General features: G+C 39.8%; 1 protein-coding gene across 1 annotated transcript in view; it reads left to right on the forward strand.

Annotated features, from left to right (window-relative positions):
* SLC17A5 (solute carrier family 17 (acidic sugar transporter), member 5) overlaps positions 1-12,960 on the forward strand; it is a 65,568-nt gene that overhangs the window by 22,206 nt on the left and 30,402 nt on the right. The window contains exon 7 of the mRNA XM_010851264.1: positions 10,588-10,746. Within this exon, the coding sequence (XP_010849566.1) occupies positions 10,588-10,746 (159 nt within the window). The remainder of the gene's footprint in view (positions 1-10,587; positions 10,747-12,960) is intronic.

Below are 12,960 nucleotides of genomic sequence, written 5' to 3' on the forward strand. Positions count from 1 at the left end.
ACTTATATGCAGAGTACATCATGCAAAATGCCAGGCTGGATGAAGCACAAAATGGAATCAAGATTGCCAGGAGAAATATCAATAATCTCAGTTATGCAGATGTCACCACCATTATGGCAGAAAGCAAAGAAGATGAAAGTGAAAGAGGAGAGTGAAAAAGCTGGCTTAAAGCTCAACATTCAAAAAACGAAGATCACAGCATCCGGTCCCATCCCTTCGTGGCAAATACATGGGGAAACAGTGGTTTGATCCCTGGTCTGGGAAGATCCCACATTCCAGGGAGCAACTAAGCCCATGCGCCACAACTACTGCGCAGCAACTGCTAGAGCCCGCGTGCCCAGAGCCTGTACTCCTCAAGAGAAGCCGCCTCAATGAGAGGCCCGCACATTGCAACCAGAGAGCAGCCCAGCTCAGCGCAACTGGAGAAAGCCCATGTGCAGCAACGAAGACCCACCATGGCCAGAAAATAATGTAAATAAATAAATCTTTAAAAAAATATTGGAGCGATTGCCATTCCCTTCTCCAGGGGATCTTCCTGACGCAGGGATCAAACACAAGTCTGCTGCATAGCAGGCAGATTCTTTACCATCTGAGCCACCAAGGAAGCCCTATTACAAAATAGTGATTCACGATTTTTAAAGGTTATGCTGCATTCATACTTGTTATAAAATATTGGCTGCATCCCCCATGTTGTATAATACATCCTCGTAGCTTATTTTATACCTAATTGTTTGTACCTCTTTACCCATTCCCCTGTATTGCCCCTCCCACCGTCCCTCTCCCTACTGGTAGCCATTAGTTTTTCCTCTGTATCTGTAAGTCAGCTTCTTTTTTGTTATCTTCACTAATTTGTTGTATTTTTTAGATTCCATAAATAAGTAATACCTTGTGTTTCTCTGTCTGACTTATTTCACTTAGCATAATGCCCCCCAAGTCCGTCCATGTTGCTGCAAATGGCAACATTTTGTTCTTTTTTAAATAACTTGCTGCTAAGTCACTTCAATCGTGTCCGACTCTGTGTGACCCCATAGACGGCAGCCCACCAATAACTTAGTACTATTCCATTGTGTATATACCATATCTTCTTTATCCATTCGTCTGTTGATTGCCACTTATGTTGCTTCAATTTCTTGGCAATTGTAAATAATGCTGCTATAAACATTAGGATACCTGTATCTTTTCCAATTAGAGGGTTTTGTTTTGTTTTGTTTTGTTTTCAGGTAGGTACCCAGGAGTGGGATTGCTAGGTCATTTGGTAGTTCCCAGTTCAGTTCAGTTCAGTCAACTCTGCGACCCCACGGACTGCAGCATGCCAGGCTTCCCTGTCCATCACCAACTCCTGGAGCTTGCTAAAACTCATGTCCATCTAGTCAGTGATGCCATTCAACCATCTCATCCTCTGTATCCCCCTTCTCCCCATCTTTCACCTTCATCAAGAGGGTCTTTAGTTCCTCTTCACTTTCTGCCATAAGGGTGGTGTCATCTGTGTATCTGAGGTTATTGATATTTCTCCTGGCAATCTTGATTCCATTTTGTGCTTCATCCAGCCTGGCATTTTTCATGATGTACTCTGCATATAAGTTAAATAAGCAGAGTGACAATATACAGCCTTTCCCAATTTGGAACCAGTCTCTTCTTCCATGTCCAGTTCTAACTGTTGCTTCTTGACCTGCATACAGATTTCTCAGGAGGCAGGTCAGGTGGTCTGGTATTCCCATCTCTTTAAGAATTTTCCACAGTTTGTTGTAATCCACCCAAAGGCTTCAGCATAGTTAATAAAGCAGAAGTAGATGTTTTTCTGGAACTCTCTTGCTTTTTTGATGATCCAGCAGATGTTGGCAATTTGATCTCTGGTTCCTCTGCCTTTTCTAAATCCAATTTGAACATCTGGAAGTTCACAGTTCACATACTGTTGAAGCCTGGCTTGGAGAATTTTGAGCATTACTTTGCCAGCATGTGAGATGAGTGCAATTGTGTGGTAGTTTGAACATTCTTTGGCATTGCCTTTCTTTGGGGTTGGAATGAAACCTGACCTTTTCCAGTTCTATGGCCACTGCTGAGTTTTCCAAATTTGTTGGCATATTGAGTGCAGCACTTTAACAGCATCATCTTTTAGAATTTGAAATAGCTCACCTGGAATTCAATCACCCCCGCTATCTTTGTTCATAGTGATGCTTCATAAGGCCCACTTGACTTCACATTCCAGGAGGTCTGGCTCTAGGTGAGTGATCACACCATCATGGTTATCTGGGTCATGAAGATCTTTTTTGTGTAGTTCTTCTGTGTATTCTTGCCACCTCTTCTTAATATCTTCTGCTTCTGTTAGGTCCATACTGTTTCTGTTCTTTATTGTGCCCATGTTTGCATGAAATATTCCCTTGGTGTCTATAATTTTCTTGAAGAGATCTCTAGTCTTTCCCATTCTATTGTTTCCCTGTGTTTCTTTGCATTGATCACTGAAGAAAGCTTTCTTATCTCTCCTTGCTATTCTTTGGAACTCTGAATTCAAATGGGTATGTCTTTCCTTTTCTCCTTTGCCTTTAGCTTGTCTTCTCTTCTCAGCTATTTGTAAGACTTCCCCAGACAACCATTTTGCCTTTTTGCATTTCTTTTTCTTGGGGATGGTCTTGATCACTGCCTCCCATACAGTGTCATGAACCTCCATCCATAGTTCTTCAGGCACTCTGTCTATCATATCTCATCCCTTGAATCTATTTGTCACTTCTACCATATAATCATAAGGTATTTGATTTAGGTCATACCTGAATGGTCTAGTCATTTTCCCTACTTTCTTCAGTTTAAATCTGAATTTAGCAATAAAGAGTTCTTGATCTGAACCACAGTCAGCTCCCAGTCTTGTTTTTGCTGACTATATAGAGCTTCTCCATCTTTGGCTGCAAAGAATATAATCAATCTGATTTCGGTATTGACCATCTGGTGATGTCCATGTGTTGAGTCTTCTCTTGTGTTGTTGGAAGAGGGTGTTTGCTATGACCAGTGCATTCTCTTGGCAAAACTCTATTAGCCTTTGCCCTGCTTCATTTTGTACTCTAAGACCAAATTTGCCTGTTACTCCAGGTATCTGTTGACTTCCTACTTTTGCATTCCAGTCCCCTGTGAAGAAAAGGACATTTTGGGGGTGTTAATTCTAGAAGGTCTTGTAGGTTTCCATAGAACCATTTAATTTTAGCTTCTTCAGCATTACTGGTCACAGCATAGAGTTAGATTACTGCAATATTAAATGGTTTGCCTCAGAAACAAACAGAGATCATTCTGTCTTTTTTGAGATTGCACCCAAGTACTGCATTTTGGACTCTTTTGTTGACTCTGAGGGCTACTCCATTTCTTCTAAGAGATTCTTGCCCTCAGTAGTAGATACAATGGTCATCTAAAGTTCTGTTTTTAATTATTTTTAGTTTTTTAAACAACTTCCATACCGTTTTCCACAGCGGCTGCATCAGTTTACATTCCCACCAACAGTGTACAAGGGTTTCCTTTTCTCCACATCGTCTCCAACATTTGTTATTTGTGTTCTTTTTGATGGTAGTGATTCTGACAGATGTGAGGTGACATCCCATTGTGGTTCTGATTTGCATTTCCCTGATGCTTAGTGATGTTGAACTTCTTTTAATGTGCTTGTTAGCCATCTGCATTTGCTCTTTGAAAAAATATCTGTTCAGTTCTTCTGCCTATTTTTTAATCAGATTCTTTATTTTTTTATGGTGACTTGTATGAGGTATGTATATATGTTGGCTATTAACCCCTTGTCAATCATATTATTTGCAAATATGTTCTCCCATTCAGTAGGTACTGTTTTTGTTTAGTTGATGGTTTCCTTTGCTGTGAAAGAGCTTTTGTGTTTAATTAGATCCTGTTTATTTATTTTTGCTTTTATTTACTTTAGGAGATAGATTCAAAAACCTTGCTACAATTTTTGTCAAAGAGCATTCTCCCTATGCTTTCCTCTAAGAATTTTATTCTATTCAGTCTTACATTTAAATATTTAATCTATTTTTAGTTTATTTTTGTGTATGGAGTAGAGAATGTTCTAATTTTTTCTTTTACATGTAGCTGTCCAGTTTTCCCAGCACCATTTATTGAAGAGTCTGTCTTTCTCCATTGTTGCAGACTATCTTTTCTCTCTTGTCATAGAATAAGAACAACTTCACTCTCACTTTTCACTTTCATGCATTGGAGAAGGCAATGGCAACCAACTCCAGTGTTCTTGCCTGGAGAATCCCAGGGACAGCAGAGCCTGGTGGGCTGTCTATGGGATCACACAGAGTCGGACACGACTGAAGCGACTTAGCAGCAGCAGCAGCAATTGTGTGTGGGTTTATTTCTGGGCTTTCTATTCTGTCCCACCAATCTATGAGTCTGCTTTTGTGCCAGAACCATACTGAGTTTTTATTACTATAGGTTTATAATATAGTTGGAAGTCCGGAAGCATATTCCTCCAGCTGTTTCTCCGAGGTCTTTTATGTTTCCATACAAGCTATTAAATTATTTGTTCTAGTTCTGTGTAGAATGCCGTTGTTATTGTGATAGAGATTGCATTGAATTGGTACATTGGTTTGGGTAGTATGGTCATTTTAACGATATTAATTCTTCCAGTCCAAGAACAGGTATACAGAGGTCTCCTTTTTAATAAATTGTTAAGACATTACCACTTTACCCACTGACGTTTTCTTTCCTCAAGAGATCTGGTATTGTTTTTTTGCTTTTTTATTTTTTTCTTTACTAAATCTTTAGGACAGGATATTCTATAACTGTTTTGCTTCTCTTCTACCTTTTTGAAAGAGTATACAATTTTGCAGTCTTATGAAGCAAATAAGGGCTTTGGCTTGAGTATTTAGTTGCCCTAACTTAGAACATGTGTTTCATGCAGCTTTTTCTAAACCAATTTGTTGTTTCTTACATTTGACAGGAAAGCATTTTTTGGTGAAGTTGCACATAGAAGATACTCAAATGTTATTGATTGACCTTACCCTTCCTTCCTATAGTCTAGAAGATTTTACGCATTTGACAACAAATACATTTTTGTTCCATACTTTTGTGCTTCAACTGTTATTTTAAAAAGCTGTTTGAGCTATTATTACTTATTTAATGATACATTCTCTATACAAGATTCAAGATCTCATTGATTATTCCTTCAGAAATTCCCTTACTCAAGTATCTTAAAGAATTTGCTCTCAAAATATTGGCTGGGCAGATGATCTGAACAACTAAAAAATTTCCTTTCCAGTATTTTTTCATTCATCAGCAGTGGCATTTTAGAAGAATGTGGAGCTCTGGCAAGAACTTTTGTAATGCGCTTTGCCAACATTTAAGTATAATGAAGCGAAGAGAGTGTGTGACATTGCGTGATTGACAAGTCATCTCTGATAATAGCAAAAGAATAATTTCTTATCTAGAACATCAGAAAAAGCTGTTTTGTACTTTATTAAGATCTTGCCTTCAACTTTTGTTGTCCATTATGTCCATTAGCCACCAACACTTGTGGTTATTAAATTTTAATTGAGATTAATTTAATTAAAAATTCATTTCCTCAGTCACACTAGCCATATTGCAAAGGCTTGATTGGGCTACTGTTTACCAAATTGGGCAGTGTAGACATAGAACATTTTGGTTACCATAATAAGTTCTATTAGACAGGGTTATCTTAAAATCCTGAAGGATTTTTTTAATGTCTGCCACAGCTAATTGGATAGTTTCTCCTAGAAACATTTAAAAATTCATCACTAATTTGAATGTTTTATAAATGAAGGGTTTCCCCCCTTAAAATATAACTTGTAATGTGGAAATACTATAAATTGATATCATAATTGTCATTCGGAGAAAAGAAAGCTGTTGTTTTATACTCAGTTTACAAATGAACACTAACATTTACATATCATATTCTTCTTTCCAAATTTCTGACTCTGTGGGCTTCATATTCATGTGATAAATAGCTATTGAGATCCTGCTACATGTCAAGCTTATATGTTTGGCCTACAACTGGTCTTTCCCCCCACCCAGCTTTATTAAGATATAATTGACATTATGTATGTTTGTTTAAGATGTACACCATGATGATTTGATATACTTAATTACAAAATTGGAGAAAGGAACAGCAACCCACTCCAGTATTCTTGCCTGGAGAATTCCAGAGGAACCTGGCGGGCTACCATCTGTGGCGTCGCAAAGAGTCAGACACGACTGAGCGACTAACACACACAAGCACGTGTTACATAAATGATGCCCACAGTGGGGTTAGTTAACACCTCCATCATCTCAGTGGATTACCATTTCTTTTTTGTGGTGAGAACATTTAAGATCTACTTCCTTAGCAGCTTTCAAGTACATGATAGAGTAGTGCTGGCTATCGTCGCCATGCTGACATTAGACCGTAGCAGCTGCTCATCTTGTGACTGGAAGATGAGTTTCCCCCTCTCTCCAGCCCCTGCCCACCACCATTTTATTCTCTGTTTCCATGAGTTTTGACTTTTTGAATTTATGTATTTATTTAACTTTTGACCGCACCGGGTCTTTGTTGTGTGGCATGCGGGCTTTCTCTAGTTGTGGCGAGTGGGGGCTACTCTTCGTTGCAGCATACAGGCTTCTCACTGTGGTGGCTTCCCTCGCTGCAGAGCTTGGTCTCTATTCCACATGTTATACGGTATTTGTCTTTCTCTGTATAACTTATTTCACTTAGCATAATGCCCTCAGGGTCCATATGTGTTGTCACAAATGCCAGGATGTCCTTGTCTAAAGCTAACTAAGTCAATTATTTTCCAAGGGTTCCCAGACCACAGCCAAGAAAGGCTGAAGCTGGTTGACAAGTTACTTCAGGGTTCACAGCTGGGACCAAGATCCTTATGTCTTTTACCCAATGCACAGGCATGCAAAACTCTTACCAGGTCCCTTGGCATATGTTTGTAGATCCCACTGCCCCCAGAAAAACACTTTTGTCTGTGGATGGATGCCAGATTGTTGTTGGGGGTGGGGGACAGTGGATACCAATAAGGGGCATATTATTTGGCCATCTTGCTGACATCACTCTCCACGTATAGCTGGTCATGGTTGAGTAATTCTCCAAAAAACTCAGATTATAGAAAATTCAATTGTTAGACTGTGAAAATATTCTGGTATGGCTCAGTTTGTTTCAATTTTCCTTCATTTATATTAATATAAGCAAGATTATGCCTAAATACTGGTGAAAAGCTACAGAAGCTATTATCAGAGCCCTATCCTCTTCTAAAACATCACCATCAGTAAGTGTAAATACATAGTTATAAACATGTCTTAAAATTATTACATATTTTATATCAGATATATTTCAGTTATTTAGATCAGATACATTTAGGCTCATATTTTTCAACAAAGAAGTATGATTTCACTTCTTTTGTGAGTTTCAAAGCCATGTAAAAAGAGCTATATTCCAAATTCCTTTAAATGCTAAATTCTCTAGACTGGTTTTTTCCTTCCTCTTTGTCCTAAGATTTTCAAGCAAGGGGTGATTAGGGCTCAGTGCAGCAGTGGGGAGGTTGCAGAATTCTTTAATTACTACAACTGCTGCTGTGTTATACTTAGTCATGTCCAACTCTTTGCAACCCCATGGACTGCAGCCCGCCTGGCTCCTCTGTCCATGAGATTCTCCAGGCAAGAATGCTGAGTAAGTTGCCATTTCCTTCTTCAGGGAATCTTCTTAACCCAGGAATAGAACCAGAGTCTCTTGCATCTCCTACATTGGCAGGTGGATTCTTTACCTCTAGTGCCACCCGGGGAAGCCCCAATTACTACAACAGTGGAACCCAAAGTTTGCTACACTTTGAAATCATCCATGGATCTTTCAAAAATATGGCCACCTACATCCTACCCATCTCCCACCCACCTCCCAACCTGATTTAATTCGTCTCAGGTGTGATTTTGGCTCTGGGGTTTTTTAGCTCGCCTGGTGATTCTAACATGCAGCAAAGTTTGAGAACCACTGCTGTGTAGAATCACCAGGGAAGCCTTTTAAAATATACACATTGGCCCTCCACTCAGAAGTTTGACTTTGGCTTTGAATCAGCAAGTCTGGGGTAGAACACAGCCAACTGTAATTTTGAAGTGCCAAAGGAGATTCTGAAGTGTAGCTGGAATCAAGAACCCTGCTATGTAAGAATAATTGTCCCCTTTCTTTCTCTTCCCCCACATCCCCTACATCTTTGATACATGGGGGGAATCACAAGAGTATATCTACCAAATCAGATCAAAAGTCCCTAGGAAAAAAGGCCCCAAGTAATACTGGTTCTTCCCCTTTTTGAAATAATAGTGCACCCTAGAGGTGAAAACACAGATTGCTCCAGCTTTTGAAGAGACAGAGCAGAGTCTCAGTATACAGGAAATGTAAGGAACTGATTTCTCAGACCAGTGGTCTCCAGGCTTTACTTAATCATGTGTCTATAAAGTGGGAGTACTTACCTGGTGGTCCAGTGGCTAAGACTCTGTACTCCCAATGCAGGAGGCCCAGGTTCGATCCCTGCTCAGGGAACTGGATGCCACATTGCCACAACTGAAGATCCCAAGTGCTGCAACTAAGACCTGGTACAGCCAAGTAAATAAATATATTTTTAAAAAATACAGTGTGGGGGATAACAATCTGAGCATATGCATATTTTTATGGTTATCTGTATGCACTTCTGTACTTTCATACATTATAAAATTTACATAAAGACAGACTCTTTAAAGGATGGGTAAGATGAAATAAACAATATATACATAAATTTTGAATTTTAATAGGAAAAGCTTTTTGTCACTTAAAAATTAATAATAATACATTGTTTAATGGGAATAGTGTGTTTGAATACAGAGTATTGATGAGCCTGCCATCATTTTGTTTGGTATGGTAGCTGACAAAGGGCTCATGAAGAAAAGTGTCAACTCTACTATTTTCTTAGCATTCACTTGTACTTATGTTATTAGACTTCTGTTTACCTTCTCCAGATGAATCTTTTGAAGATTTTTTTTGTCTTTGCTGGGTCTTCCTTGGCACATGTGGACTTTCTCCAGTTGCAGCCAGCAGGCGCTGCTCTCTAGGTGTGGTGCACAGGCTTCTCACTGCAGTGGCTTCTCTCATTGCAGAGCCCGAGCTCTAGGTGTGTGGGCTCAGTAGTTGTGGCAAGTGGGCTTAGCTGCCCTGCAGCCTGCAGAATCTTCCCTGGCCAGGGATCGAACCTGGGTCACTGGATTGGCAGGCAGATGCTTAACCACTAAACCACCAGGGAAAGGGAAAGTGAAGTCGCTCAGTCATGTCCGACTCTTTGCGACCCCATGGGCTGTAGCCTATCAGGCTCCTCTGTCCATGGGATTTTCCAGGCAACAGTCCTGGAGTGGATTGCCATTTCCTTCTCCAGGGGATCTTCCTAACCCAGGGATTGAACCTGGGTCTCCCGCATTGCAGACAAACGCTTTACTGTCTGCGCCACCAGGGAAGTCAGTCCTTGTTAATTCTGTAGATTTGTTTTCGTTAAAACTGGCTAATGAAACCCATAAATCCATTCTGAAAGGCAGGTATAAACTAAAGTGTGCTGTAATACTACACCAAGGGCAGACCAACAAGTAAGGACGCCATTAAACCCCTTTTGATTGGGGAAATCAGACAATATGTGATTATCTGACGTATTCCAGGGCCAACCTATTTGTTAAATATGAATACAACTTAATTTCTTGTTTTAAAATGAGTATAGTGAGTATAGATAGATCTAGTATGCCTTTCCACGCAGTGGAGGATCATCTTGCGACCCCTGGGATGTTTATACTCTGCTTTGAAGACCATTACTCCAGATGGCTACATAAAAAACCTTTTATTGCACAGTTCTTATAAATCACTGTAATTGAATAAAGATTGGAGAATGAAATATGAATTCTAATAGGACTTCCAGTCTCTTACCTTTGCCCTTATGTCAGCCTCTGAATTTGATTATTAAACTGTCCTTTCTTTTTAAGGTGGAGAAATTAATACTTCAGGGGACTTCTGACACTTATAAGGCATTTTTAGTTTGACCTTTGAGCTCTAAGATTACATTTCTGTTTTTTTCTTCTAATCTGAATAAGGGAGTTTCTATTGCTATTTAATATTTTTAGAGTTGTTTCAGAAATCTAAGATTTACTAGCCAAGATTGATAATGTGTTCTAGATGAAATTTTAGCTGATAAGATACAGATTTAAACATAGCTGTCCTGTGCTGTACTTAGTTATGTCCGACCCTTTGAGACCCCATGGACTGTAGCCTGCCAGGCTCCTCTGCCTGCGGGGATTCTCCAGGCAAGAATACTGGAGTGAGTGGGTCGCCATGCCCTCCTCCAAGGGATCTTCCTGACCCAGGTATCAAACCCAGATCTCCCGAATTACAAGCAGATTCTTTACCATCTGAGCCACCAGGGAAGCCCAAGAATACTGGAGTGGATAGCCTATCCCTTTTCTGGGGGATCTTCCCGACCCAGGGATCGAACTGGGGTCTCTTGCATTGCAGGCAGATTCTTTACCAGCTGAGCTACCAGGGAAGCCCAAGCATAGCTGTAGCTTATCCCAATTACACCTGGTGTTTGTTTGCTTGTTTTCTAGCTCTCTTCACAGAAGTCAGTGCCATGGATACCCATGCTGAAATCACTGCCACTCTGGGCTATTGTAGTTGCACATTTTTCTTACAACTGGACTTTTTATACTTTATTGACCTTATTGCCTACTTACATGAAGGAAGTCCTAAGGTTCAATATTCAAGAGGTAAGAAAAAATAAGCATCTACTTCTTACAGAGAATATACCGAATTTGTTCCTATCTATGTGAAACTCAGTTATTTTGCATCTTCCATTTTACTTTTATACTAAATTCTAAAGACTTCTCTTTTTAGCCTTGCTTGTTGCTTTGCTCTGTGTGTGTTAACTCTTGATTCAGGGTATCTTGGCTAGTATCCCCTTTAACTGTGAAGATCTCACTAGCGCCCAGTAACATGCCAGGATCTCAGATGACAAATACAGGTAGTACTGTGTGTGTGTATGTGTGTGTGTATGTGTATGTTAGTCACTCAGTCGTGTCTGACTCTCTATGACCCTATGGACTGTAGCCCACCAGGCTCCTCTGTCCATGGAATTCTCCAGGTAAGAATACTGGAGTGGGTAGCCATTCCCTTCTCCAGGGGATCTTTCTGACCCGGGGATCAAACCCTGGTCTCCTGCGTTGCAGGCAAATTCTTTACCGTCTGAGCCACCAGGGTAGCCCTGCAGGTGGTACTGTATTCCCTTGTAAAAGGGATGGTGGCAGGACTCTGCTGGCAGCCGAGTGGGGTGTTGGAAGACACAAGATTATTGTGCAGAGGTTGCTCTGTATTGGCAGAGCTATAGTTGTAAAGCTGTATAAGACAGATCTCCCTAAAACTGTCAATTCCTTCTGATCTCATCAAATGGAGACAATTCCTATTATCTCTGTGTTGATGGATTTTGTCTCTAAAGAAATTGAAGAAAAACATAAAGAGAAAGAGGCATAGTTTGTAAGAAAACTTGGTAGTGTTTTTTGTCTTCAAATGAAGGATGAATCAAAGACATAAATGTTAGGAGCTAAAATGATAAAATCTTAGAAGTGTACATCTTTGTGACCTGGCACTGAACAACAACTTCTCACATATGACCCCAAAAGCACACATGACCAAAAGAAAAAACTGATAAGTTGGGCTTCATCAGAATTGAAAGCTTTTGTGCCTCAAAGGATATTATCAAGAATGAAAACCCACTGAATGGGAGAAAATATTTGCAAATCATATACTTGATAAGGATTAAGTATTCCAAATATGTAAAGAATTTATACAACTCAATAATAAAAAGATAAATAACCCAATTTTTTAATGGGCAAAGGATTTAAATAGACTTTTCTCCAAAGAAAATATGAAAATGACCAATAAGCCCATGTAAAGATTCTCAACACTATTACTCAATACATAAATGGAACTCAGAACCATAATGAGACGCCACTTCACGCCTATCAGAATAAAAAATAAATAAAACAGAAAATAACAGGTGTTGGTAAGGATGCAGAGGAAATGGATCCTTCATACATTGCTGGTAGGATGTGAAGTGTAGCTGCCATGGAAAACAGTTTGGCAGTTCATCTAAAAGTTAAACATTAAGTTATTATGACCTAATAATTCCATTTCTGAGTCTATACCCAAGAGAACTGAAAACATATGTGCACGCAAAAACATGTACACGTACACAAAAGCTTATAACATCATTATTCATAATAACCAAGAGGTGGAAACAACCCAAATGGTATCAGCTGATGAACAGATAAATAAAATATGGTATATTCCCCCAAGAACTATTACTGAGCCAGAGTGGAAACCCTGGAAGAAAAAGTAGCAGCCTGGGTGGTGAATGTAAGGACAGTAAGGCTGACGGCACAACTGCAGTGGTTACATGGACCTAAAGCTATCAACACTGTTAAAGTGAACATTTCAGTCACTCAATTCCAAAGCATACTGAAAACGTTGGCCACGTAGACCAAACCTTAAACTTGACCTAGACAGCTAAGCTGTAAAGAACTCCTCCGGCTACTTTTGAAAAACAAAATCCATTATACTGAAATATATCCACCAATTGCATTAACAGAAGTTAAACTGAACTGAGGCTTTACCCATAGCTTGGGATGGATTTGTTGCAAGCAACCTCATTTTTCCTAAGCTCTCTGTTAACAGAGCTTGACTGTAGTCCCCTACCGTAGTGACAAATTGCATGCAAATTTAAGGATCATTCCACTTGATGCTTCTTTTTGAAAATGTCCCAGGAGAACTATAAAAAGAATGCGGTATCAATAGCTGACTGGTAATTAGTTCAGTTCAGTCGCTCAGTCGTGTCCGACTCTTTGCGACCCCATGAATCGCAGCACACCAGGCCTCCCTGTTCATCACCAACTCCCAGAGTTCACTCAGACTCACGTCCATCGAGT

This window comes from Bison bison, unplaced genomic scaffold, assembly GCF_000754665.1.
Source record: "Bison bison bison isolate TAMUID 2011002044 unplaced genomic scaffold, Bison_UMD1.0 scf7180017864300, whole genome shotgun sequence".
Taxonomy (NCBI): domain Eukaryota; kingdom Metazoa; phylum Chordata; class Mammalia; order Artiodactyla; family Bovidae; genus Bison; species Bison bison.